The sequence below is a fragment of the Muntiacus reevesi genome, chromosome 3, assembly GCF_963930625.1.
Source record: "Muntiacus reevesi chromosome 3, mMunRee1.1, whole genome shotgun sequence".
Classification (NCBI taxonomy): Eukaryota; Metazoa; Chordata; class Mammalia; order Artiodactyla; family Cervidae; genus Muntiacus; species Muntiacus reevesi.
Genome location: NC_089251.1, coordinates 234,214,578 through 234,241,536, shown reverse-complemented (window position 1 = coordinate 234,241,536; position 26,959 = coordinate 234,214,578). Strand labels below are relative to the sequence as shown.

At 34.1% G+C, this 26,959-nt stretch overlaps 2 protein-coding genes across 6 annotated transcripts in view; one reads left to right on the top strand and one right to left on the bottom strand.

Moving 5' to 3' along the window:
- LY75 (lymphocyte antigen 75) overlaps nucleotides 1–3,956 on the top strand; it is a 116,321-nt gene extending 112,365 nt beyond the window's left edge. Inside the window, exon 39 of the mRNA XM_065931619.1 lies at nucleotides 1,019–3,956. Within this exon, the coding sequence (XP_065787691.1) occupies nucleotides 1,019–1,221 (203 nt within the window). The 3' untranslated portion in view covers nucleotides 1,222–3,956. The remainder of the gene's footprint in view (nucleotides 1–1,018) is intronic.
- A 265-nt stretch (nucleotides 3,957–4,221) lies between these two features.
- Nucleotides 4,222–26,959, bottom strand: part of MARCHF7 (membrane associated ring-CH-type finger 7) — a 49,387-nt gene continuing 26,649 nt past the window's right edge. Inside the window, exons 3-11 of one of the 5 annotated variants that reach the window (XR_010662492.1) lie at nucleotides 26,225–26,414; nucleotides 24,470–24,622; nucleotides 21,770–22,874; nucleotides 18,955–19,124; nucleotides 12,342–12,451; nucleotides 9,641–9,754; nucleotides 8,151–8,199; nucleotides 7,436–7,621; nucleotides 4,222–5,542 (exon numbers count right to left, since the gene is read on the bottom strand). Coding sequence is in view for 2 of the 5 variants with exons in the window: in XM_065931624.1 (XP_065787696.1) it covers nucleotides 5,484–5,542; nucleotides 8,151–8,199; nucleotides 9,641–9,754; nucleotides 12,342–12,451; nucleotides 18,955–19,124; nucleotides 21,770–22,874; nucleotides 24,470–24,622; nucleotides 26,225–26,414 (1,950 nt within the window). In the remaining 3 variants the exon portion in view is untranslated. Of the gene's footprint in view, nucleotides 5,543–7,435; nucleotides 7,622–8,145; nucleotides 8,200–9,640; nucleotides 9,755–12,318; nucleotides 12,452–18,954; nucleotides 19,125–21,769; nucleotides 22,875–24,469; nucleotides 24,623–26,224; nucleotides 26,415–26,959 lie in introns of those variants that run through there. The other 4 variants (XM_065931624.1, XR_010662494.1, XM_065931625.1 and 1 more) reach the window with 4 other exon arrangements.

Here is a 26,959-nt window from a genome sequence, read left to right as displayed (position 1 = left end):
GTGAAACAGTACAAAAGCTTCCCATTAAATTATCATATGATCCAGCAATCCATTTCTGGTTATGTCCCCAGAAGATGTGATAGCAGGGACTTGAACAGAAATTTAAACAACCATGTTTATAGCAGCATTATTCTCAGTAGCCAGGAATGTGGAACCAAATCAAGTGTTCATTGACAGATCTGAGTAAGCAAAACATGGTATGGAATACTATTCAGGCTTAAAAAGGCAACTCTACAACATGTATGAACCTGGAGGAGCTAAGTGAAATAAGGCCAGTCACAAAAGGACACTGTGTAACTCTAATTATATTAAATACCCAGAGTAGTCAACTTCAGAGACAGGAGGTAGAATGGCAGTTGCCAAGGGCTAGGGAGAGTGGGGAATGGGGAGTTAATGTTTAGGTTTGCAAGATGAAGTTCTATGGATGTATGGTGGTGGACATAGCACAACATTGTCAATGTACTTAATGCTACCGAACTGTACACTTAAAAATGGTTAAGATGGTAAATTTTGTTTTGCATATTTTACCACAATTTTTAAAAAGTTTTAAATCAAAGAGGAGTGTAAGCATGTTATTTAGAAACATGGAGGCAAGTAACAGGAGTAGTTGCTTTGAGGAATGGTAATTAAGGGTAATAGTAATAGGGAGGAGTAGTATGGTATTTTCATTACATACCTTGTAGAAATACAAATTTTAAACTATGTACATATATAGTTTGGAGAATATAAAAGGATATATGCAAATTGAAACACACAGTGAAACTTAGTATGGATAATTTCTATCTCAGATCTTAAAAGTAGAGTGGAGACCTGCAAAGTCTACTTCAAATTTTGAAGTATAGAAGTTATTCAAGCTAAGAAATATAAATCTTGATAGTAATAAACATTGTTTTTCTAACCAATATGAAAAATTCTCAAAAATAGGTAAATATTTAAGTGATGAAACTATATTTATGCTCTCCCAAAATCAATACTAGCAACTTGTATATCCTGATTTCCCATATTTTTTCTTTTTCAGATAACCGCATTTTGATATCCGCTTTGGTGATTGCTAGCACAGTAATTTTGACAGTTTTGGGAGCAGTTGTTTGGTTCTTGTACAAAAGAAGTTTGGATTCTGGTTTCACCACAGTTTTTTCAACAGCACACCAATCACCTTATAATGATGACTGTGTTTTAGTAGTTGCAGAGGAAAACGAATATGATATTCAATTTAACTAAGATTTTGGAAATGTCAGATTAAGACATCAAATACCTTTCCTCTGCAAGATTTCAATATAAAACCTGACAATGAAAATTAATTATATTATTTTATTCCAGTAACATTCATTACTTTTATGTAATCATTGATCATGACAAAATTTATCTTTAGGTTCATTATAAAAACAAAAGGAGTAACAACCTTGGATATAATTTAATGGTTTTAACCACCTCCCAAGTGCATCTTTCGGAGAAGGCAATGGCACCCCACTCCAGTTCTCTTGCCTGGGAAAACCCATGGACGGAGGAGCCTGGTAGGCTGCAGTCCAATGGGTCGTTACGAGTCGGACATGACTGAGCGACTTCACTTTCACTTTTCACTTTCACACATTGGAGAAGGAAATGGCAACCCACTCCAGTGTTCTTGCCTTGAGAATCACAGGGACGGGGGAGCCGTCTATGGGGTCGCACAGGGTTGGACACAACTGAAAGTGACTTAGCAAGTGCATCTTTCACTTGACTTAAGGAAAACAGGTAAAAATAAAAATCCAGTCTACTTGTCTTACCTCCTCTATCTTCCTCCCACTGAGTTTAACCACCTTAGTTGAAAAAAAATTCTACTTACCACTAGTTTTAGCAATCACTAGATCTTTAGCAATTTCTATTGTCTTGCTCCTTTACCAATAAGATATGGAGAATACACCTACCCTTAAAAGATTCTCATTTAGATATCACTTATGCTGGTTACTCTGGTTAATTCCTTTAATACATCTTATCTCCCTTTAGGATTTAAATGTATTAGATGCAGAAAATTTTACAGATTCTAACATCCCATATGCCATATAATTATATAATTTTAATACTTTTTAGAATACTGTTTCGGACCACAGCATTAACATTATTTAGCACTGATCATAAATGGTGAGGATCTCAGTAAGATTTTGTGAAACAAAAAAAATTACAGCCATACCATATCAGGAAGGTGTGGAGGAGGCTGACATATGGGTAATGTATAGAGCCCTTTAAGGATTTTTCTCCTGCTGCCATATCCTACCATATCTGTTCCTATGTATCTCATGCTCCCCAAGCCTCAATGAAGTATTTCAATGACATGAAAACTGTGTAAGCAATAACTAAACAGAAGAACTACATACTACTGTAGTGATGATGTTCAAGTTTCTGGTATGTATATTGTACATTTTAAGACAGAATCATTTGGCGGTAAAAAATGAAAATGCAGTAAAACTGAAACAAGAGTGCTTTCTTTAGCAACTGTTATAACTTAACATTATGAGAAAAGATAAGGTATGTACTTAACGAAATTGTATTTACTATATGAAGAAACTTGAAAATGCAAGAAAGTAAATTCTCCCTAATGCATATCCCATCAATCATTTTATGGGAATACTTTTCATATGTAGAGACACTCTCTCAAGCTTGACCAGTGGCAACAAAGTCATAGCTTGTGACACCTGTTTCCACCTGCCACCATGAAGCAGAATCATTCCTCATCACAATTAATGGCAGTTTTTTTAAACAAGACGTGAATAACTACAAAGTGATGATAACATATTTGACTGTCATACTAAAGAACAGATTTTATACTACGTGTTACTACACAATTATGTTTTGTAAGATTGAGATTTTGTGTTATTGACTGAGATGTCTATTTTATTGAATTAACAGGGCTATTAATCATGAACATTTGACTGAAATTCCTTCCTGCTTTTCTAACTAAAATTCTACCAGTCCTTTAAGAATTAAGACTAACTTTTTGTTCTTAAAACTTTCTATCACAAATCTTTACAATATGTATTTCAGTAGCCACCGGCCACATGTGGCAATTTAAAGTTCACTTCCTCAATTAACACTAGCCATATTTCAAATGCTCAGATCACATGCAGTTAGTAGCTACCATATTTGGCAATATTTCCATTATGATAGAAAGTTTCACTGAAAAATGATGTTCCAGTCTCCCGTTCCATTTCTATATAACTAATAATTTCTTCAGTTCATTTCAATAACTTCTACCTAATGACCGCTCTATCAAAATAGTTGTTCTAAGTGATTTGATTTTTCATGTCTGATTTCAAACAAGTCCTTAAAAGGCCCTGGTAATGCAGTGCTAAATCTTAATTTCCTTTATATATTTGAACATATGTAACAGGCCTTTGTGTCTATTCATTGCTCAACAGATAAGTGGACAATTCAAGTCTGTATTTATTTTTAATATTAGTAATAACATAAGCATGCCTGTTTACACTCAGAATGTATAAACTGCTTTTCTTCAAACATCTTGATTCTATCTAATAATGACAATGTAATTCTTATCTTTGGTAGCTGTTGTTACCATCGTTTCTTTTAGTTATCATTTACTTTTAACATTTTATTAGAAATTTGTATTCTTAAAATTCTTAGGAATTTGAATATTGTATGGTCTCTATTTTGTTCAGAATCTAAAAAATGATAACCAATGAAAGATTTTTCTTAATTCACATTTACAGGTTATTAAACAACCTGTAAATGTGAATTAATATTGAAATACTAAGTAGTACTAACAAACTATAAGGATACTATAAAGCTCAAGTCACTGGGGTCAGAGTCAGACATGACTGAAGTGACAGCAGCAAGACACTGTGTATCTCATTTAGCAGTTAATTTAGCAAAACTATAAATAAACTGTATGCATACCAATGGAATGTATTCTACTATTTACTTAAAATTTTTAAATAAAGAATTTGTAGGTTAAGAAGACATTACATTTTCATATTGACTTTTATTAAAAGTATAAATGTTTTGAATTCAAAGCAAAGACCTGTAGTATAGATACTGATAACTGGCATCCTTAAATTTCGCATACCTGCTTTAAGGAAGGTAATGCCAAGATAACAGGCAGAAGCTGAGCAAATGTTTTAGAAACAGTTATTTTCATATAAAATGGAATTTGAAACTGTAAGATTCTTGGCTATGACATTTGAAGGCTTCTTTGAGCACCAGTTTAAAAGGAAACATTTCAAACTATAAAGTAAATCAGTATGTACTTTATTTCAAGCCAAAGTTTTACATTAAGACCAACAGTCTGACTGAAAATAAGCAAACTGTTGATTCACATTTGGGAAACTACATAGTTTCTATTTAGATTCTGAAAAAGTAGTCTGACAGACTTTATTTAACCTGAAACCACCTGAAGGCATTTAAAAGTGTATCTTAAGGGTGCTGATGAAGAAAATATACAGTGTTATGGATGTATACACAACTCAGGACCACAGTGTAAATCTAGTCATGGTGAATAGGTAAATGTTCATCTCTTCTCTAAAGGTAGTGAAAAATATTAAGTCATCAAATAAATGTTTAGAATTACCAAGGAACAGTTAAAAACAGCCAGGATCCAAACAGGTTATTTATACCATATTTATCTATAAAGAAGTGACAACACTAAAAAACACATTGAAAACCAGTGTTTTAAACTCTAAATGTGGGCCTTAAAAGTATCTCATTAACTTGAGATTGCAATAATTTTTTTTAAACCAAACAGCATGTGGCTAGCAATTCTGATATAATTTACAGCTGCAATATTCCTAAGAGGAATATCTACATACTACATACTATGGTCTATCAAATATAATCTGCATTTTCCAAATCAATACAAAAGTTTATCCATCATTTGTACACTTTATTTTTAATATACTTTTTTAGAAAATTAATTTTACTGCTAAGTGAATTTAGAATTCAAATTAAATTTGGAAACCTAATATAATGCTCTTAACTTTCTCCCCATTTTTTTAAACACTGGAAGCAAATGATTATAAAACTGAGACTGCAACTTAAGGCATTTAAAAATAAAAATAATTAGGTGCCATCTGGCAATTTATTTTGAAAGCCTATTTTGTCCCACTTTTACCACTAACAAGAGACCAAAACACCAACCTTTCTTCATAAATATAACTACACTAATCAGAACACAAAAAAGGGTTGTCAACATTGCTTATTTAAAACAAGGGTAACACTTTCCCCACTCATTAAAAGAAAAATACTTTTACTTTTAATTACCAGTTTATAAACATTAGATTCACTGGCCATGTTAAAGGTCCAGCAGAATTTTAATTCAGTAACACTTGAGAATGAACATATATATACATGCATAATGTGTATATATGAATATATATATATTCATTCTATAGAGATAATATATTCAACAGACATTTTCCCACAAAATTAACTCATACTTAATTGCCAGTTTTAATAACACTTGTTCACAGATCATCCATTTGTCTTATATGAAGTTAGGCAATATCAAATGTTCTGTTATGGTCTCCATCTTCTTCTGAATCATCTTCTGAAGCTGTTGAAAGAAAACAGGATGATCAAGAATGATTTTAAGGGGGATGAGAATGGAAGTGTAAGTATGAAGCCAGAACAGCAATGATTTATAAAACAAAAATCCCAATTTATTATATACTGTTTGGTCAAAATGATAAATTATGACGACTGCATGAGGGTAGTTTGTAGGTGACGCCAAGCCACAATGCCCCCACCCCCACAACTTTTTGTTACGTTAGTTTTTATTAAAATGAAAATGTTTTAAAATGTGGTTCAAGAACATCTAAAAAGTTCCTGAGATCAGTTTGTGTCCGTAACAGCTAACGATACACTAGACAAAGAGTAAACTTTAGGCAAGTGCTCTCACACACCTGAGGAGAATCTGGCTTATTACCGCTGCATGTTTGATGTATCCGATGAGAATGAAAAAAAAATGTACATAGAAATAGAATAATAGGTTATGGGTGTTCTTGCAATTTACACCAGAGCTATGTCTATACAATGCCAAGAAAGTTCTATTTAGTCAAAAAAGCTTTATATAGATACAGCCTAAGTTAAAATAATTGGATTTAGTAGAAACCTTTTGTTGAGAGTATTTCTATGCCTCCATGTTGTCAAAGACTCATCCCTCTTGCAACAGTTCTGACCTCAATTTATTTTAGAGTCATTAGTAGCTCAAGAGTTTAACAGAAAACATTCTTGAATGTCTTAGGACATATTAAGTGTAAGACTGTATAAAGTTTATGTGAAGGAAAATGGAAATACACTAAACATCTAACCAGCATTTCCCCTATTATCAAGAGCAGAAAAGATAAATGTATACTCTTCTTGTATTTAATACTGGACAGTTTAAGAGCACCCAGCAAATGCAATCAACAAGAAAAAAATCATGCAACATGTATAGATGAAACTTAAGTCTCCATATATTTACCTTGCAGAAATTTTAAGTTCATTTTAAATAAATGGTACCAAGCATATACTTAATTAGCTCATGAGGAGTAAAATCCTACACTTAAGTTTTATATATATCATGGAGAAATGTCAAACTAAAAAATAAAATAGTTTTTCAGAGAACTTCTGTTTTCTACTGGATTAACTCTACAGAAGAAAATTCAGTGAAAACCAGTTTTCAGAATATATTAGTACTCTGGTATTTAGAAGTCAACTAGTAACATCCACAACATCTTTCACCCTGAGTTTGGATATACATATTTCAACTCCATCTTTTCCCTCTCATTCACATGCTTAAAAAACTAAATTCTAAATAGGAACATTAGTTAAAAAAAAAAAAAAAAAAAAAAAAAAACAGCAATCAGGGGTAAATGTACACTGCAATAGATTACTCTCATCACATTTGACAAAATATAAATTATAACTTACAAAAAAGAGAGAGATCTTTGTATTAGCCAATATGATGGACCTGAACTAAGAAGGTATGAAGGAAAAAAAGATTTACACTCAATGAAGTCCCACTTTATTATACCATTTTGATTCCTTTACATACCATTTCCACACATACTAACCAAAATTGTGAAACTGTATCACCTAACTGCAGCTCTAAATCCTTTTACAACTTAAAATTGTAGAAACTCAATGACAAAAACCCATGCCTAAGAATATTCAAGGAATTATTTTAAAAAAGGAGGATTAGGTCCTTCTGAAACCTTACTTCAAAGGATGCCAAATTTTGTCTAAAAGTAAAACATTACACAGACTACATATAATAGTCCATGTATTTTAAAGGTGAGTATAGAGGATAATCAACTGGAGAAAACATATTTAAAACACTTCAAAGAGTGTACTGGAATCTGATCATGGGGAGTGCCAATTGCTTTGGGTAAAAAAGCACAATAGCTAAGTAGGGTAATCTTGGATTCCCAAGAACAGTTCCAGAGCCACCAACATCTGTGCCCACCTGGTATGAAGCACCCTGGAGATTGTAGGACTTTGAGAAGAGGGTTAGCTGTGCAGATGCCTGTAAAGATTTGGGCATTAAGTGCCTTCACAAAGAAGCCCAGGCAGAAGTCCTAAAGCTGGAACGTGATCTTAAGAGATTGGAGCTGCTGGCGTAGCTGGCTGCCTATTAAAGGTCCATGAGGACCTGAACAAGGAGCAAAAAACAAAACAAAAAAAACAACGAAAAAACTATGGCTTCTGTTAGGGACTCAGAATTAGAACTCTTTCACTCCTATTTTCCTGGAATTGTATATAAACCCAGGGAACACCTTTTATGATCTAACAAAGCTAAATAACAAAATTTCATACACAAAAAAAATCTAACCAATTAAGTGTGTTTTGATTAGTAGTTAAACATGTCTTTTTAAAAAGTGTTAACAGAAGTGTTAAAATTAAGGTGATTAAATATGTATTTTTATTTTAAATAAAAGTAAAATACTGATGGTTAAAATAATATCCTTTTATACATTAAAATTAATGCAATTTAAAACATATGCTATTAAACTAATGTCAGTTGCCCAACACATCTTTCCCAAATCAATTATTCTGGTATTATTAAGCCTATAAATGAAGCTCTAATTTGGTATAAAGAGTATATATACTTGGGTTTTGCTCTATGGGTTTAATTTGCAAAAGTAAATTCAACAAGTCTGGGGAGGGGAAATTCCACCTACTTTCGAGATCTTCCATATGTGCCTGAAGAGTTCTTGCAAGGTTAATAAACTAGAAACAATGCAGAGAGAAATACGGTAGTTTAAATGTAGCAAATGGATCTAGAGAGAATCAGTATAAGAGATTCAGTTCTACTTAAAAATCAAACATAATTTTAAGCCTTTAAATAGGGGGGTCTTTCATCCCCTACATCAAAAATTACAAGCTTTTAATGATATGACTTTTAAAAACATCTCATATATCATTATCAGTTATTCAGAAATCATGTATTAATCATATAGAAACTGGGAGCAGATAACAATAATCTTATTCAATGAATACCATTGTGTTCTTGCATAAATGTAACACTTCCAAAAACTATGGAGAAAATTAATCCTTTGCAATTTGGAACCAAATGATTGTTAGTGGTCAATTAAAAAATATAAATCAATTATTTTCCTGCCTAGAAATATGACATATGATTCTGTACTTTAAATGTATATACCTTTTACAAAGGCATGAATTCAACAGGTATTAATTTATATGGTTCATTTATTGTGAAGAGACAAGTTGCCTTTCTAGAAATCAAGAGATCTTTGCTCAAATTCTGAAAGCTTTTGAGAGTTCCTTCTCTTTTCTCTGAATGATAAAAATTAACAATTGGCTAGTAGGAATAATGCTTACATGATTACAAAAAATGTTCTATCCATATACACTGAATTTGTTATTTGATAATTTTCAAAATATAACAAACGTTATACTTCTCCATAAACTCTACTAAATTTTTATCACCAAGAGAACATTTATATAAAAAAACTGTTTGAAGGATATATTTATGAAGACATTTCAAGAATCAGGTGTTCAGAATGCTACTGTAATGAGATGTAGACTCTAGTCCCTGCTACATAAAATGGCAAGGCAGTAGAGTATAAATTTCCATAACAGTACCATTTAATTAAAAATACCTAACAAACAACTTTCTTACGTGTTAAACTAAGGCAATAGTGTACAGAGTAAATACCAAATAGTCCAAATTGTAAGTAGTTTGAAATACAGATGCTTAAAAACTACTAGAGTGGGGGAAAAAAAAAAGCTACTAGAGTGGTAATCTTTTACAGGATAGTAATGAATAAAATGAAGTAATTTCCCATACTCTTTCAGTTTTTGGAGTTCAGTATCAGGTTTCTAAGTTATAACACTGAGTTTTGTTTTTAAATTAAAAAGAGCATTTTCCTTTGTACTTCCAAGTCCCTGTTTCTCACTGACATATATTCCAATTAACTTTAAGAGCTAGAAAATTTCTTCTTTTTTAAAACAACTTTATGAAAAAAATTATGCTTCTTGATAAAGACAGTAATTTCTATTAAAACTACAATACTTTTATTTTTAAAAAAGCTTTTAATATAGGAACTTCCCAAAGGAAATAGTGTGTGAGCATATAAAACAATCTGCCTTCCAACTCAAACAATGGTGCATCATGTCCTCCCGTCCCCCCTGCTCCCAGGTTACTTACTCGGACACGTGTGCTTGGTTCATTCGTATTTCCCATCATATCAGAAAAGCTTTGTTCGCACAAGTGCAATAACACAACTAGGTAGAGACCAGAGCTGATAAACTCATACTCAGCCTTCAAGAGGGAAGCAAATGAGAAAAAGAAGATATATGGAGAATGAAAAATTAATAGACAAGAAACTGACATTCATATACTGATAAACTAGAGGAAATGTATTCATATTTAGTTCTTAGAGATAAAGTACCATCTATTAAATCAAGAAATAGCCTCCATAATATCATAATTGTACTAATGCTGTAAGTATACAAATAGGTGTATGAATATCCTCTTTATTTAATTCACAGTCTTCTGTTATGTAATGACTTATATATGAAAGTGGGGCTTTTAACTCATTTGAGGGGAGAACGAATGATCTAGTTCTATAAAGCACCTAACAGATTTTATTAATACAAATGGCTATAAATGTTTACCTAAAAATTACCATTTCATGTATAGCTATGTATCAATATATGCAAATAAAACCTATTCAAATCAGTCAAACACTTATTACATAATATAATTAACTTTAAGGTAACAGTAAATATAAAAATAAAGGTAACAGAGTAACTGTTCCTTGGATGATTCACATAGAAATTTTTAGTGGGTAAAAACTGTCCTTTGGTTCAAAATTATTGTTCTGAAGCTAACAATACAAGTCATGAATAGAGTGTTATTAAAAATCTAAACTATCCTGTAGTTTTTATACAGCAATCTAAATTGTACTATTTTGGGTAATTAACTCATCTGATGTTAAGAGCTATATGTTCTTAGTTACCAACTTCAGCAACTACCTGTTCTCATATTCCACAGAGGATTCGAAAAATCTGAAACTGATTTAAAAACTGTCTTTACATCCATCACTTCTTAGTTACTTTTACTTTTTACTTAAAAGGAAATTTATGTCCAGATTTTTTTTTAATTTTAATATTTATCACCTTGAAAAAAATGAAGCCACTGGATGAGGAAATAAACTGTATTAAACTAGTTATTTAAAATGATAGTTCTTAGGCCCCCAGAATCCAAGATTTACACACAGCAAAGAAGTTAAAAGTCAGGAAGCTTAATCAAGACTGTCATTGTTTTGTACTCCACCTAACATTTTCTCACACTTATAAATTATTTAAGATCGTGGGCCATTCAATCCTTGGAGAACCATGAAAACATTCCTGGTTGAAATGAAATGCCAAAGTACCAGCTTTCAGAGACATGATGGAGCACCTAGAGAAGGAAGGACAGCAGGAGAAAACCATCCTTTGAAACCTACTCTCATTTTGAGAAGATTAAAAACAAATTTCTTTCCATCATTCTACCTTTACCTACTCTTTCCCTTGTTCTTTAAAATACCAATGCTCAGCTATCCAGAGATTCCTTGGGGATTTAAGACAATTCCTTGCTGAAAATAGTATTTTCTTTGGACAACTGGCTCATTAAAGAATAAAATAAACTAGGGTGAGTAGCATCTGTGCTACATCAATTGCCCAGAGTTGCATTAATTGACTCTTAACCTGGATTGAAGTAATCCGCTTCAAAGGATCTGAAAATCCTTTAACTCATATACAAATTTCATGAATCTGTATATTTTATTGTGTGGTCTTAATCATATTTTACAAAGGGTATTCATTATTCCTACATTTTAACAGTAAAGGGTATCCAGACAGGATTATGTTGCTTGATTCCACTTATGATTTTTATGTTTATGTGAAATTTACCGCAATCAAAAAAAGGGGGTGTCCACTACTCCTTTATTTAAAAAGTGTTTTTCAAGCATTTATACATTCTACCACCATCATATCTCTTTTTATAATGAATATGCTAAGCATACTTGGATAGTATGGCTCTTGAGTCAACCCTGTAATCTCCCTGAACATCTTTTTGCCCCTAGAATTTTCCTTTGGCAGGGAGAAAGGGAGGAAATACTGAACTCCTCTTTCTCCCTAAACATATCAAAATTTTTTAAAAGTTTAAAGCTACAAAAAATAAAAATTAGTGACCAAGTCAATTCTCAGAATAGTTATCAATACACATCAAAAAATTCTGAGAAATGAGAATATCTGAAAAACTTTTGAATAAGATAGGAGATTATTCATTATATAAATAGACTAAAATGACAAATACTAAAAGAAAGGTTTATAAACAGTGTGAACTTGGAATAAAAGATTTCATAAGATTCATAAGTATTCAGTATAAAGTTGCAGGTAGCAATAAGGACAGTGGAGGGAACTAGGAGAGCAGAACATGGGGTGGGGGGGGGCAGACAGGCACATAAAAATCTACTTCTAACATTAAAAAAAGAAACAGGATGTAGATCCAGGGCTAGGTGTTTCAATCACCTTCCAGGACTGAGGCATTCACAACTGAGACAGCTCTAGGGAGTTAAGATTAGGATGCCTACCTGGGGACCACTTTCCTAAGCCTTTATTTTCAGGTTTATTTAGGAACCATATAATACATTTTACCTTAATAATTTAAAACCTGTGACTTGCTTTTTTTGCCCTTCATTTTCAAAAGTTATAGGAAAGTAAAGAAAAATACTTAATGCAGTAAAAAGAAAATTACGTTACTATTTTAATGTAGGTTTTCAGATCATGATTTAATCTTTTCTTCAAGAGTTGTCCTTTAAGCACAGAATAGACACTTACCAAATTAGGCAAAATATACTAACTTGTTCATTTGCACGAGCTCTATGTAGTTCATGAATATCAAAATCCTCCAGGTTAAGCTGCAACTTCTCTTTACAGAGTTCACAGGTGGTTACAGCCTCTAGTGAAGAACCTGGTAAAAAAAAAAATCTCAAGTAAAACTTAATTTTGCTATGTCTCCACAAAACATTTTTCCTTGTGGGTTTTAAGCTTAGAATATAGAAAACTAAAAGGAAGGAAGGAAGAGATAGCAGAGAGACTGTACTACCATCATAAACCAGTAACGTTTCCTAAAATAGCAATTAGTAACACCTGATGTGCATGTCCTATTCTTGTGGAACCTAAGCCTCCACCTTGTGTTTATTTTCCCATCCCACATATTCATATATTTTGATGTGGGACGCTGACAATGGAATACTATCTGTACTTCCTACTTCCTCTTTAGGTACTCTGACAAGATGCCATAAAGGTTGAGTTCAGTTCACTCACTCAGTCGTGTCTGACTCTTTGCGACCCTATGGACTGCAGCACGCCAGGCTTCCCTGTCCATCACCAACTCCTGGAACTTGCTCAAACTCATGTGCGTTGAGTTGGTGATGCCACCCAACCATTTCATCCTCTGTCGTCCCCTTCTTTTCCTGCTCTCAATCTTTGCCAGCATCAGGGTCTTTTACAAGGAGTCAGTTCTTTGCATCAGGTGCCCAAAGTACTGGAATTTCAGCTTTAGCATCAGTCCTTCCAATGAATATTCAGGACTGATTTCCTTTAGGATGAACTGGTTGGGTCTCCTTGCAATCCAAGAGACTCAAGAATCTTCTCCAACACCAGAGTTCAAAAGCATCAATTTTTTGGCACCCAGATTTCTTTATAGTCCAACTCTCACATCCATACACTACTACTGGAAAAACCGTAACTTTGACTAGATGGATCTTTGTTGGTAATGTCTCTGCTTTTTAATATGCTGTCTAGGTTGGTCATCACTTTTCTTCTAAGAAAATATAGTCTGTCAATGTTTCCATTGTTTCCCTATCTATTTGCCATGAAGTGATGGGACCAGATGCCACAAAAACATGATATCTAAAACAACTAGTTACATAGACCTAGGCCAGTATCTTTGATGTAATAACATACACTAAGACTCTGTGGTCTAAGAAATGTGTCTTCCCTATAACACAGGAGGCAAAGAAAGGGATCCACCCTTCTTCAGATAAAAACAGCTCCCCTCGGCCATAAAATGAATGAAGTCCTGATATGTGGTACAACTACTAAGTAAAATAAGACACAGATAATAAGATACAAAAGATAATAAGATAATAATAAGATACAAAAAGTCCCCAAATATTGTATGATTTCATTTATATGAAATACGTAGAATAAGCAAATTCAGAGAGAAAGGAGACCAGAATTTACCAGGGGCTTGGGAGGAGGGTGAGAAGGGTGTTAGTGCCTAATAGATATAGAATTTCTGTTTTGGATGACTTAATAAAAGTTTTTTAAATAAACAGTGGTGATGCTTACACAATATTCTAAATCTACTTAATGCCACTGAATTATACACTAAATAATGGTTAAAAGGGCAAATGTTATGTTATATATATTTTACCACAATTAAATACAATTCCTTCTGTCCTTTATGCACTCAACATTTGGTTACTCCTAAGCTTCTGGATCCAATTAAGTACCAGTCTTGTTTAATTAAACATCTTGTGTTTATTTTTAGACAGGATTTTAAAATGAAAAACTGTCCTAAAAACTAGAATAAGTCATATGCATAATAAAGATTTAGATTCAATTTAACATTTGTTGAGTGCTTGTTATGTGCCAAAAAAATATTAGAAGTTCTAGACATTAAGAAAGAAAGTTATGTGCCAAAAAAATATTAGAAGTTCTAGACATTAAGAAAGAAAGAAAGTCTTGAAGAGCTCATAAACTCTGAGAATTAGTGTTATTAATAACAATTCTTTAAATAATAAAAACTTAGCATAAAGTCTAAGACAATAGTAGTAGTAACTTACATGCATTTTCTAAAAACAGCTGAAAGGAAAATGAATGAGTGCTACTTTGAGGTAGTAACATGTTTATGTCATCTCAAGATGAGCTGGAATGAAACTGCAAAAGACATTTCTCTTTATCAAGTATGTGAATAATATCGATTTGCTTTTCAGAAGTCAAGCATACTTTGCAAGTGTTGAAATTAAAATGCATTCATAATATTTTCTTAATCATTAAAAAATAGTATATTACTGGAATATACTACACTCACGATGGAGAATATAAAAAATGTGAAACTTCAGAAGGTTTTCTCTTACTAAGACATTTATTCTTTGAATCAAAAGCAGGAAAAGTATGATGATCATAAAAAAATATGGACACGGATGCAACTTAATAAAGGTCTTTCACATCTTAAGGCTTCGTGTTTCTCTTCTATGGAAAAAGTGACATAAAGAAGTTGTCATAAAGGCGTATGCAGCTTGGAGGAACCATTTATCCTTGCAATCTTTAATCCAGGACACCCCTCAGGTGTCCTTCATATCCCATCTCATTCAGTAGGCCCTGCCTACATTTGCCTAAGCTTATATTAAACTTATTCTATTCATCTTTGAACATCCTCAGAGTTTTTAACAGTCTATATATAGCAGCTGCTTAAATGTTTATAAACGAAATCTCTATCAGAATGAATCATCTACCAGATGCGGTCTTCACATAAATGAGAAAGCCTTGTGAAAACTTAACACGAAGGTTCATTTCTTGAGATCTTAACATTCATCACCATGAATACTTATCATTACCTTTAAAACCTATTTACTTACTTACTATGAGCCCAATCCTGTGAGAAACTATTCATAAACATCATCTCATTTGATCTTAACAACAAACTATTCCTCAATTTGATTCTTGATGGAACTGAGGCCCAGCCTCAGACCTACTTAACATTCAAGAATGTTTAGAAATTGGATTTAAGGAATTTCTGTTTTTAAAACATAGATGGGTAATTCTGATCAGCAACCAGAATTGAGAACCAAAGTTAAGAGACTTACTCAAAATCCTATAGTTAAGTGTTGGGGAGTCATTATTCCAACCTAAAGCATGTCTAACTCTCAAAAGCCAATGTTCTTAAATAATATATTGTATTATCTGTTTTCCTATCTATACAATACTAACAGTCCAACTGCAAATATAATAGAAGGTGAGTCAAGGTGTCTTTCATTCTGGTAATAGCTAACATTTCTGGGCCCTTGCTAAGTGTCAAGAACCATGCTGAGCATTCATTTAAACTTATAACACCCCAGGGCAGTGCCTAATAGAGCCCACAAGGCTTTCATAACACCACACAGTCAAAAAGAGGCTGCTACAGGTAAGACTGGCCAATCCTACAGGTTTGGGATCAGGTTAGTTTAGAAAAAAACATAACCCCCTACCCCAATGAGGCCTTTGCTATCTCGCTTCAGGAAGAAAAGTTTTCCACTAGACTCATCATCTCCAGTCTGAACAAGGTTACTCAAATTCCAACAGATCATTAACACTGAAACTAATACCATCGTACTTCACAACCTATTTGCCTGTCACCCAACTATCATCATCAGACCATCATTGCCACGCAAGTATGTCCATTTATTACTATGATCTAATTTCCCACCCTACTAGTCATATTTCACTAGGTCATCCTGGTACTCATCGCTAAACACAGGTAAATTCTTCTTAACCAATTTCCTTTATGAATCACCTGTTCAACTTCAAGACTGAACCACAGGGCCTCACAGTCTGATAAAATATTCTTCTGCAATCATTTCCCCCCAACAGTCATTTGAATCTCAGGACCAAGAAATACGGATAGAGGTCCCCGATACCTACTGCTGTTTTGAAACTCAAAGTTCATCCTCATTAATTAACGACTTTAGCACCTATCTTCTTCACACAACTTATTTCTTGGTTATTTCCACATCTACAAAGACCACAATTGATTCTGACGTCCTCAACATCCTTGCTTCCAATATTACCGGTCCCCACTTCAGCCACCCACTTTATGGTCATTAACCTTGACCTTGTCATTGCACTTTACAGCATTACTCCTAAAATCTGTATGTTAAGCATCTCTTCTGTATACCTACAATTTTTCACCATTCTAGCTAACTCTGGCAATTCAATGAGATTCAAAAGACACAGATCCGACTTCTCACTATCTACTTCCTAATGTCTTTACTCCCTCTTTCGTGTCTAATTTCTAGACTCACTACAACCACATCCAACTTTAATTCCCTTCATCATTTTTTTGCCTGGCAAAGGTCTCAACTCCACTGAACTCAAATCCTTGTCTGTATCCAAGCATCTGAAAATTGCTTCTTAAAAATGTACATGTATCCCAATTGCACTTTTAAGTCATATTCATGGCCACAGATTTTTATGGACACTAGTACTATCTGAAAACCCTGAAAGCATTTTAGAATGCTCTTTTCCTCACACATGAAAATTTCTTAACCCATCCCTTCCAACAGTTAAAGACCCTTATTAAGAAAACATAGGCAATTATATAGGAATTTAAGCACCTTCTCACCAAAGCAACATGCTTTGGTTAGAAATAATTCGTATCTACACTAGCAAGTACCCTTTCATATTAAAAACTACCTATTCAACCTGTACTCTGGATCCCATCATCCTCTTCTCTTTTCATAAATTTTTCTCTTCACAGTATCTCGTTAAAAACATGTCCTCAAATTTTCTACCTTGAAAGCAAAAAACAAAAACATGTACCATGACCAGATGGTAGAAAACTCTCCAATTTCTACCCTATCTCTCCAATTATCTTGACAGTAAAGTTTATTTTAAGAGGGTGTCTGTCTATGTTGCTGTTTCCCTAGTCTTAGCCCAATTTAGTAATACAATGACACCTCACCTCATCCCCTTTGCCAGCAATGAAGCTGCCAAGGGCATCCATGCTGCTAAATTCCAGCTGTCATTTCTTTGTTCTTATCTCTCTGTTCTGACTTCTTTGAGGTACCTGACAGGGTTGATTACATCCTCCTAGAACATGTTCTTCTTTTGACTCGCACAACACTACATTTTCTCAGTTTTCTTTGTACCAGACTGAGGCTGCTCCTCAAATCTTCTCTGGTCCCACTAAATGTGTGGGTGCTTCAGAGCTCTGTTTTGGGTTCATTTTTTTTTAATATCTGCCCTTGCGCTAGTGACATTTACTCTCAAAGATTAAAATACTATTTATGTGCTCATGATTCCCAAAACTGCAATTTTCAGCACTGAAACCCTTGAAACATCATGCATGTCTTGCTAACTGCCCAGCTGACATTTCCATATCATTATCTAATAAACAGTTCATACACAATTATTTCAAAAACAGAACTCTTGGTTTCCTTTCTCAAATTTACTCTTTTCTCAGTCTTCTTTATTTTAGTAAATGGTCCCACCATTTACTTAGTAGATCAAGGCAAAAACTTACTTCTCTAATTGTTCCTTCTTCTTCACTCCACCACATCCAATCCATTTGCAAGTCCCATAGAATCTACTTCCAAAACATACTGGAATCATCTATTTCTACCACCACCACCACCACCACCTCTAGTACAATAAATTCCTAGTTGGTCACAATAGTTCCCTGCTTCTACTCGTCCCAATAAAATCCACTCTTCACAGAGCAGCCAAAACAGAAATAAGATCATTTCACTCCTCTGACCTTCAGTGGCTTCGTATAACACTTATAAAAATCTAAGTTTCTGACATTAGCTTTCAAAGTCCTAAATGAGGAAGCCTTTGCTCACCTCTCATATCTCAACTTTATCACCCCTGTCCTTTCCCACAAGTTACACTCCAACCACACTTGGCCTTCATTCAGTTCCTCAAACACACCTAAGTCATTCCCACCTTAAAGGCTCTGTGCTAGTTGTTCCATGCGTTGGATGCTCTTCCTCTCATTCTAAAATAGCTAGTTCCTCTTCGTTCAAGTTTAAAATGCCCTCATCTCAACAAGATTGGAGAAGGAAATGGCAACCCACTTCAGTGTTCTTGCCTGGAGAATTCTAGGGCTGGGGGAGCCTGGTGGGCTGCTGTCTACGGGGTCGCACAGAGTCGGACACAACTGAAACGACTTAGCAGCAGCAGCAGCAGCATCTCAACAAGACATTCTTTTAACACATAATACCACCACCACGGGAGCAAGTTGCCTTGTCTGACTTGTTCTCTATATCCCGTATCCAGAACGATGCCTGGCTCTGTAACAGCACTTAATAAACAAAGACTCCCTATAGTAATCCTACTGCTGCATAATAACATTAGAGAAAATAAATCTTTCTCAAGGACACATAGCTGCTAAATAGTAACAGTATTTCTTTGATTCAAAAGCATCTTACATGACATAAGGGTCACCAGCAATAACAAATCGCAGTTGAACTATACACATATAAAAATAAATAGATTATTCAGTAAATGAAATATAACACTATTATGCATTAAATTTATGAAGCAAAACTAATACTTTAATGCTTATGCTTCACAAAATGATTGACACTTTTGATAAGAGTATAAATTTGAATAAATTATAATCAGAATTGTTAACTGAAATGCATACATGCATGCATTTCTTAGAAAAAACAGTGAAAACAAAATACACAAACGGGTATATCTTACCAGAGTTAATTTTGGCCTGTAACCACTTCTTCATACACTCTTGGTGGACATACTGTAAACTTCCTGTGCACTTGCACGGCTCTATCAGCAAGTTAGAGGATGATGCAGCTGCCATCTGACAAATTCTACATAAATCACCTTCTTCTTCTTCAGAGTCCTCTAAAAGGAGGCTGGAAAAGAAGGTATGTTTCCTAAACAGAGCTATCAAAACTCAACCCTGGTTGGTCATTTCTAGTAATACATAATCCCAAAATATATCATGGTCTCTCTGGATAGAAAAAAGGCAAACAATAACAAATAACAACTATCAAGAAAAATACTTTCAACAAGAGTAAAAAATTTAATATTTTAAAAGTAAATCAAATAGGCTACCCTATTACTTATCTTCAAACAATTTTAAGTAATTGCGTCCTTGGTACCCCAGCTTAAGTTCCACAGCTTTCATAATTTATAAGTTTCGTTAAGATTTTAATTTCTGCATTATCACAGACTACTTCAATTCCAGTAGTATAAAGATAATGCACATATATACCCATTACTTTTGTCCCCTCAAAACTTTTAAGACAACTTTGATTAATTAAACATTGACTTGTGATTTTTCAATTTACATGTGAGTAGAATCACGTTATGTTTAAACTGATAAACTTTTGTATTAAATCATAATAAAATCAAAACAATAGATTTTAAAATTTCTAACTTTCCCCAACCCCAGTAATGTTAGTAAATCATCCTCATTTCTTTAAGGTTAGGACTTGAAAGTGTGGAGCAGTTCCCATTAACCCACATCCTCTATTTCACAGGCCAACATGTACTGCTTATTTAAATGCAGAAATGATCATTATAGAACAAGTAATTATTTTGGTTAAAATCTGTCACCTTAGTCCACTGCTGACACAAAAATGGTACTCAATAAGTTGATGATACGGAATACTAAAGTTTAATTGAAATACAACCTGGATTATATGGGTTCTAAATGAGTTTAGCAAAAGATTTGTGGAAAGAGAAACAGATGTACTTTGAGGTGACTTCCATACCTAGGCTTAACCAGAGATATAACCTCAAGTATGAATCTTTGTTTTTTCTAAACAGGTATTATTTACTTATTTCTGGCTGCATGGGCTTTTCTCTAGTTGCCATGAGTGGGAGCTACTCTCTGGCTGTGGTGTGCAGACTGCTCATTGAGGAGGCTTCTCTTGCGGCAGAGCACATGGTCTGGGTGTGCAGGCTCCAGTGGCTGCGGCTCCTGGACTCTAGAACACAGGCTCAGTAGTTATGGCGCATGGGCTTAGCTGCTCTGTGGCATGTGGGATTTTCCTGGACCAGGGATCCAATCTGTGTCTACTGCACTGGCAGGCAGATTCTTTACCACTGAGTCACCAGGGAAGCCCCCCGAACATTCATCTTTATGTTAACATTCATCTTTATGTTTAACCTTTAGATGTGACTTCCTTTGGCTCAGAGTTTTTAACTTTGGGAGAGTCCATTTTTTTACACTTTTATTCATTTAATTGTAAAGTATCTTATAATCCTCACGTATAAATGAAAAACATAATAAAGGAACACACACACACATATAAACTCCCTGTCAAAATACCCAAACAAATGTGCTTTTGAACTAGCTAACCAGACAGGGCAGTGCTGGCTTAATTGGCTACTCTTTGGAAATCAGTAAGCTAATGCTTTGCCTACTTACACTACTGCACTCAAATTAATCTCACTTTGAGCACAAGAAATATAGTATTTACTTATTATATTACTCAGCAGACACTTCGCAAATAGAGGCTGCTCCTATAATCTTAAACCTAACACTAGCACAGCAGAGTAAATTCTTCTCCATGAAAGGAGAAAAAGCAAATTTTAAGAGAATCATCACTTGGTACAATTTGTTTTTTGCAAGGAAAAGTGGAAACATATTAGTCTATGTTCACTATCTTAGAAAGCATATGAAGCTCCCTTTATTACCCAGAGTAAGATTTGAATTATTTCTTGTTAAAAACCAAAAAAAAATCTAAAATGATAGTAACAAATATGTTCCCCAACAATTTCATTACTGGGGCCTTTATGAACAAGAAAAAACAAAAACCAAAAACACCCAACGACCTTAGCATTACATAAATCTTTTCTTCTTACAAGTATATTTTATGTGCACTATCCTATCCCATTTCATGATAAAAATAATTTTAATAGATGGAAAAACTAAGCAACTATACTAGCATGACAAAATAATTAAGTTGGACTGAAAATCTCTGATCTTTCATCCTTCTCCAGAGATTTTTTTAAGCAATCTAAACTCTATAAAAGATTTCATATGAATAAAAGATTCTAATTCCTGAATTTAAACTGACATTTCTGTCAGTCACAGTAATTCAGCATACATTTAGACTTTAAAAAATCTATGATTTTACCTCATCCCAAAAAAGATGTGAAATCAGAAATATAAATAAATGGTAAATAAATGATCTTATTAAAGGGTGAAATATTGTCTTGATACACATTACCACTTGGGCCAACTTACCAATTCCATGTAGCACTAGCCTACCAAGAAAAAGGGTAAGAGATTAAGGCTTTTTGTCTCCATATGTATCTGTGACCAAAGCTGGTTAAAAACAACCTTTAGATTATTTCTCGATGCAATCTGCGCCCCCTGTACCTACCTCTAATATTCACTACTCTCATCCATTTTACCTCTGAGCAAGATACTAACATCGGAAGAAAATTTCAGACATCACTCTTATGAGAAACCATTTTAGAAACAAACAGTTCTTTCTCTAATCTGTTCCTGCTTTACAGGCTTAAGACATGTATTCAAACTTACCTCTCTTTTATTTTCTGTAGTCTTTCCGGGTCTCTTGAAGGTACATTTTTAGTTTTATCATTTTTTCCATCAGATGAACTCCACCCTGAAGGAATAATATCTACAGTGATCATAACATTGTCAGTCAAATTATTTCCAAGTGCTGGGGGCACTGCAAATCGGAATAAGGAACCAGGAAGGATCCCTGTTATTCCTGTACTTCGTCCGCTACGAGTTGAATCTGATGGGGAGTCACCTGTACCAACACTGCTGGGTGCTGCAGATGCTTGCGGTCTGTTGGCACTAGCCCCAAGGGGATCACTCTGTGCTTCAAGGTGAACCACTTCATTTGATTCTCTTCTAAAAAGATGATGAGATCTAGATGGTATATCAGAGGTAGACATCCTTGAAGATTCATCTCGTCCCTCTCGCCTCCTTCTAGAGAACAAAGGTGTGCATCTATTTCTAAGTGAGGAAGATAACCATGGTCCTGTATTTCTACCTTCAGATTCTTGGTTAAAATTCTGGGGATCTGGCTCAGAGTTATGATTTTGGCTAAGAGATGACAAACCCCATCTTCGCCGAAGAAATCGAAATCCCTGAGAAGCTTCGGATGCCCTATTATCAGGACTATCAGAAGCTGATGCTGCATTACCACGAGACTGAGAACCTGTCAAGATTCTTGGAGAAACATAAGAATTTTCAGAACTCAATGACCTTGTATTCAAGGAATCTTGATTAGACCTTCGTGAAAAAAATGTAGATGACATACTAGAAGCTATACGTGACAGCAACCTCCTTGTTGTGCGTCTACCTTCGTTGTCAGATTCTTGAAATGATCTGTGAGATGAGTTAATCCTATCTGAACTGCCTATAGTTGAGGTTTCACCTCTATTTGAAGTATAAGAAAATCCAGGCTGCATACTGCTTTGGGGAGATTCTAATTCTCTTGAAGAAATATTTGATCTTAAAGAATTTCTACCAGAGTCCCTAGAACATGGTATGGTTTGATGTTCAGAAGGCATTTGGTGGTTAGTAGATGATGTACTCAATTGTAAAGTGCTTAATGAGTTCTCTTTTGGTCTTGCTCCTTGTGAATATGAAGAAGGAACTCTGTCTTGAACATCTATTTTTTAAAAAAGGAAAAGATAGCCAATTACATAAATTATCGGTGCATTATTAAATTTTAGTCTATTAACCACTAATTAATGCCAAAATTAACCCCTAGATTCAAACTGACCACTGGCATATTATAATTACACAGCCTAACTACTACTACAGAAAAAAATTAACATATTTAACTATCTGTCTACACTGTTGGTAAAATCCAGTGCTGCTGAATAAAGTCATCATTACAAATTTTAAAAACAGAAATGCACTATAGCTTTATAAGAGGTAAACATCAATCTACCAACCTGGATGAAGATATAATAGTTGAATATACTGAATAAAAATTGATATGGGAGAAGAATACCTAACATCTAAATGGATAAGGAATTTTAAATCGGTCAAAAACTCAATGTAAATGACTCATAACAAGTAAAAGCAAAATTCTCATACGGAGATGGTGTTTTGGAAATTTTTCTTACTCTGCAATAAGTACAAATTTATTTCATGTAAATACTATCATTCTTGCAATTTTATGGCAAACCAGGCTAACAGTTCAAACTTTCTCCAAACTGTGGCCTCTTCTTTCAAGTTAACAACAGGGATTCTGATCCCTGATTGCTCATCAACCATAACTATGTTTTTTTTTTTTTTTTTTAAAAATACTGGCCAGGAACTCTGAGTCAGAATAGAGCTCTGGCATCTGCAATTTTAACAATACACTGCTGATGATTCTAACCTTCAAGTGGAATGAGAAATATCACAGCATTCCTTTATAAAAAATATTCATCCATATATCTACTTTAAGAACTAGATTGTTATTGTGCATGGTTACTGTTACATGGTACCTCATGGAAGAATCAACTATTAGGGACTAATCTATTCCATATACTTATACTCCCCAAACCTAGAAGCTACTGACACTGTTTACTAAACGTTCTCCATCCGAAGTCAAGCAAATGAAGATACGCTTTCATTTGTCTTAAATAAAGCAACAAACTGCCCTAGTAAGATCATTTAACAAATCTAGTTAAACCTTCCAATAGAAATGTATATTCTTCTTTGTAAATCAAATTCCACTTTTGTCTGCCATGACTGTCAACTTCAGTTAGTATCTTTTACCTTCAGTTATTTACTATTATTGTTTTATTTTTATTTATTTAATTGCTTTAATTTTTTTCAGGTGGCTTCACTGCATAATGGATAACTCACTGGACTTCTATTTTTTTTTAAATTTAGGCTTACGCACACTGACAGAAACAGTGTGGGTCTTTATTTCAACTAAATGAAAACAAAAACAAACTCATGCTAAACTAAAGGAATTCTAAATTATATTGCAGCATATAAGCATTATCAAGTATGTATAAAACATATATTCAGAAGAGTGGAAAAATTATAAGCAAATAGAATTTGGATACTTGTGTCTAAATATTTTAAATTGGTTACCATTTTTACAGTAAAACAACAAAGTCCTAGAATATATATCAAGCTATCCTATATTCTAAATCTTCATAGTATTTATTTCATTTATTCCTCTGTACTGTGATTTTAATGATAAAAAGAAAATGTAACATTATTAGATAAATTATGCATAACAATATAGCTTATACATACATGATGAAGTTGTGAAGTCATCACTTCGGTGACTATAATCTGCAAGACTATTAATGGAGGAATCTGTTCTCCTCTCTCTCATCAAGTCAGTTCCAAATGATCCAAGTACCACTGATGAAGATCTGGGAACTTGACTATGCCTCCAAGTAGAATCTTAAAATAATTGAAGAAGTTTTAGTTCAGAGAAAGCTTTCAAGGTTTCTGATGACAACAAACCTTCAATACTACACAGAGATAATTATGGTTTACTGTGGTGCTAGTGGTAAAGAAACTGCCTGCCAATGCAGGAGACTTAAGAGACGTCGGTTCAATCCCTGGGTCAGGAAGACCCCTGGAGGAGGGCATAGCAAGCCACTCCACTATGTTTGCCTGGAGAATCCCATGGACAGAGGAGTCTAGCGGGGTACAGTCTATGGGGCTGCAAAGAGTCGGACACAACTGAAGTGACCAGGCATGCACGCAGCACAGGAATCCAGTTATACAGTTGCAATCAAAAGCAAAATCCACTAATGAACTAATCACTCATAAAATTATCTCCTACTCAAACACGTTCTTCTCTAATACTGAAATTCACCCCTCATCTAGGATGCCAATATCTCAGTCACTCCCTAAAATACCTGAATACACAATATACACATGATGTAAAAATGATTACAGCAAAAGTGATGAGAACAGCCAAAATCAAAGCCATCTTGAAAAGAAAGAGGTTATACGGCAAGTTACATTATTTTGTCAGAACTATTATTGCTGCCATACTTTTGTCAGAACTATTATTGCTGCCATACTTCATTCATCCTTATGCTAAGAATTAATGTATCATTCCAATTATAATCTAAATTTTGTCAGAAATAATTTGATTTAAGAAGAAATTAAAAATTAAGTCTCAAAACTTACCCCCCTTTACTGTTTACCTTGAAATTCTGGGTCTTCCTCTCCTAGTCCTAAACTCCTTAAATAATTTCCCTTCATTAAGGGAAAAGGCCCGGGGTTAATATTATGCCTTCACAGAGCAGAAGAGAACAAAAGTATCACTACATAACGATATCTGTCTACAAGTTAAGGTCAGTCTGCTCTTACCCATCACGTTACTCTTAATATCTTTCAAACGGCCAGTGTCTTTCCCATGGTGGTCCTACCTAACAAAATAGAAAGGAATCGCTAACGCTAATTTAATTATTTGATGCCTAAGTCTTTCATACTAGAGTGGATTCAGTGATTTGTCCAATGTTACACAATTAGAAGACTAGAATCATAGCTTCCCAATTCCTTGTAGAGAACTCCCAATAGAATACCACCAACAATTTTTCAACTAAAGAATTTCTACATTTTCTTAAAAGAAGTGTCATATAGCACAATGTATATTATTTACAAATACTCTAAGGAAACATTTTAAACATGTTATCTGTAAATCTGGCTTTCCCAGTAACAATTTAAAACTTTATCTCCTATAATAATGAGCAGAAGACAGGTCAGTTTTACAAACTTTGCTACTAGAACATATCAGCTATTCTAATTAAATAAATTCTGTTAATACCCCATTTGTGTAAGATATTTTTACCAAATTTAGAACAAAAATCCAAGATGAAGAGTTAATTTCAGTTCCAGCACTAACCTAAGGTAAGATTTTGGAAGTTCCACTCATTTCTGACTCAGGCTCACATGCAATCTACTTGCTTAAAACAGAACAGCTTGGGAAAAGGGCTTTTGTCGAAAATACACATACAGTGACTATACGTACATAAATTTAATTATTACCTGATACTGCATTTAAACCATGTCCAACACTTCTTCCAGCTGAGGTAGATGTACAGTTTGTACAAGAAAGTTTAGGTCTTTTTGAATCATGATCCCGTTGCTGGTTTTGTGATCTTGAGCGTGCTCCCTGAGTTATCTCAGACTCACTATACCAGGTAGGTTGAAATGGTGATGCAGCTGCTGATGCAGACTGTAAGTTAAAATGAAATTTTACAAAGGAACAAAACACTTGCAATTTTTAAATATTAAGTTGAAATATCAAATTTAATCGATAGTGTTCTAATAAACTGCTAAGGATCAACTCATTCTTCACCAAGCACAAATTTCTCTACCAGGCAGGTTCTGTTGTCTTCTACCACTTGTCCCTTTACATGGTAACTTGTTTTGCTTGACAGCCAATTTGATTCAGGTATGTCTTCTCTGTAACTGAATATAGACACTAGGCTAGGAAACAGGGAAGAATAAAACTTAATATGTAACTATTTTGTTCTCCAGGTTTAATATTAACCCATTGAGGAACCTTGTTTCTTCATCACCAAGAAAGGCACTAAGTGACTGTGAGTACTCTACTGTAAGAATAAGATTTTCAAGTAATCAAAAACACATCTGGATCTTATGCCCATTCTCAGGAATAGTCATACAACAATATACATGGTATTAACAACAACAACAACAAAACTAAAATATGGGATTTCTTCATCAAAGAAACAGCTAAAATTACATATTTTAAAACTC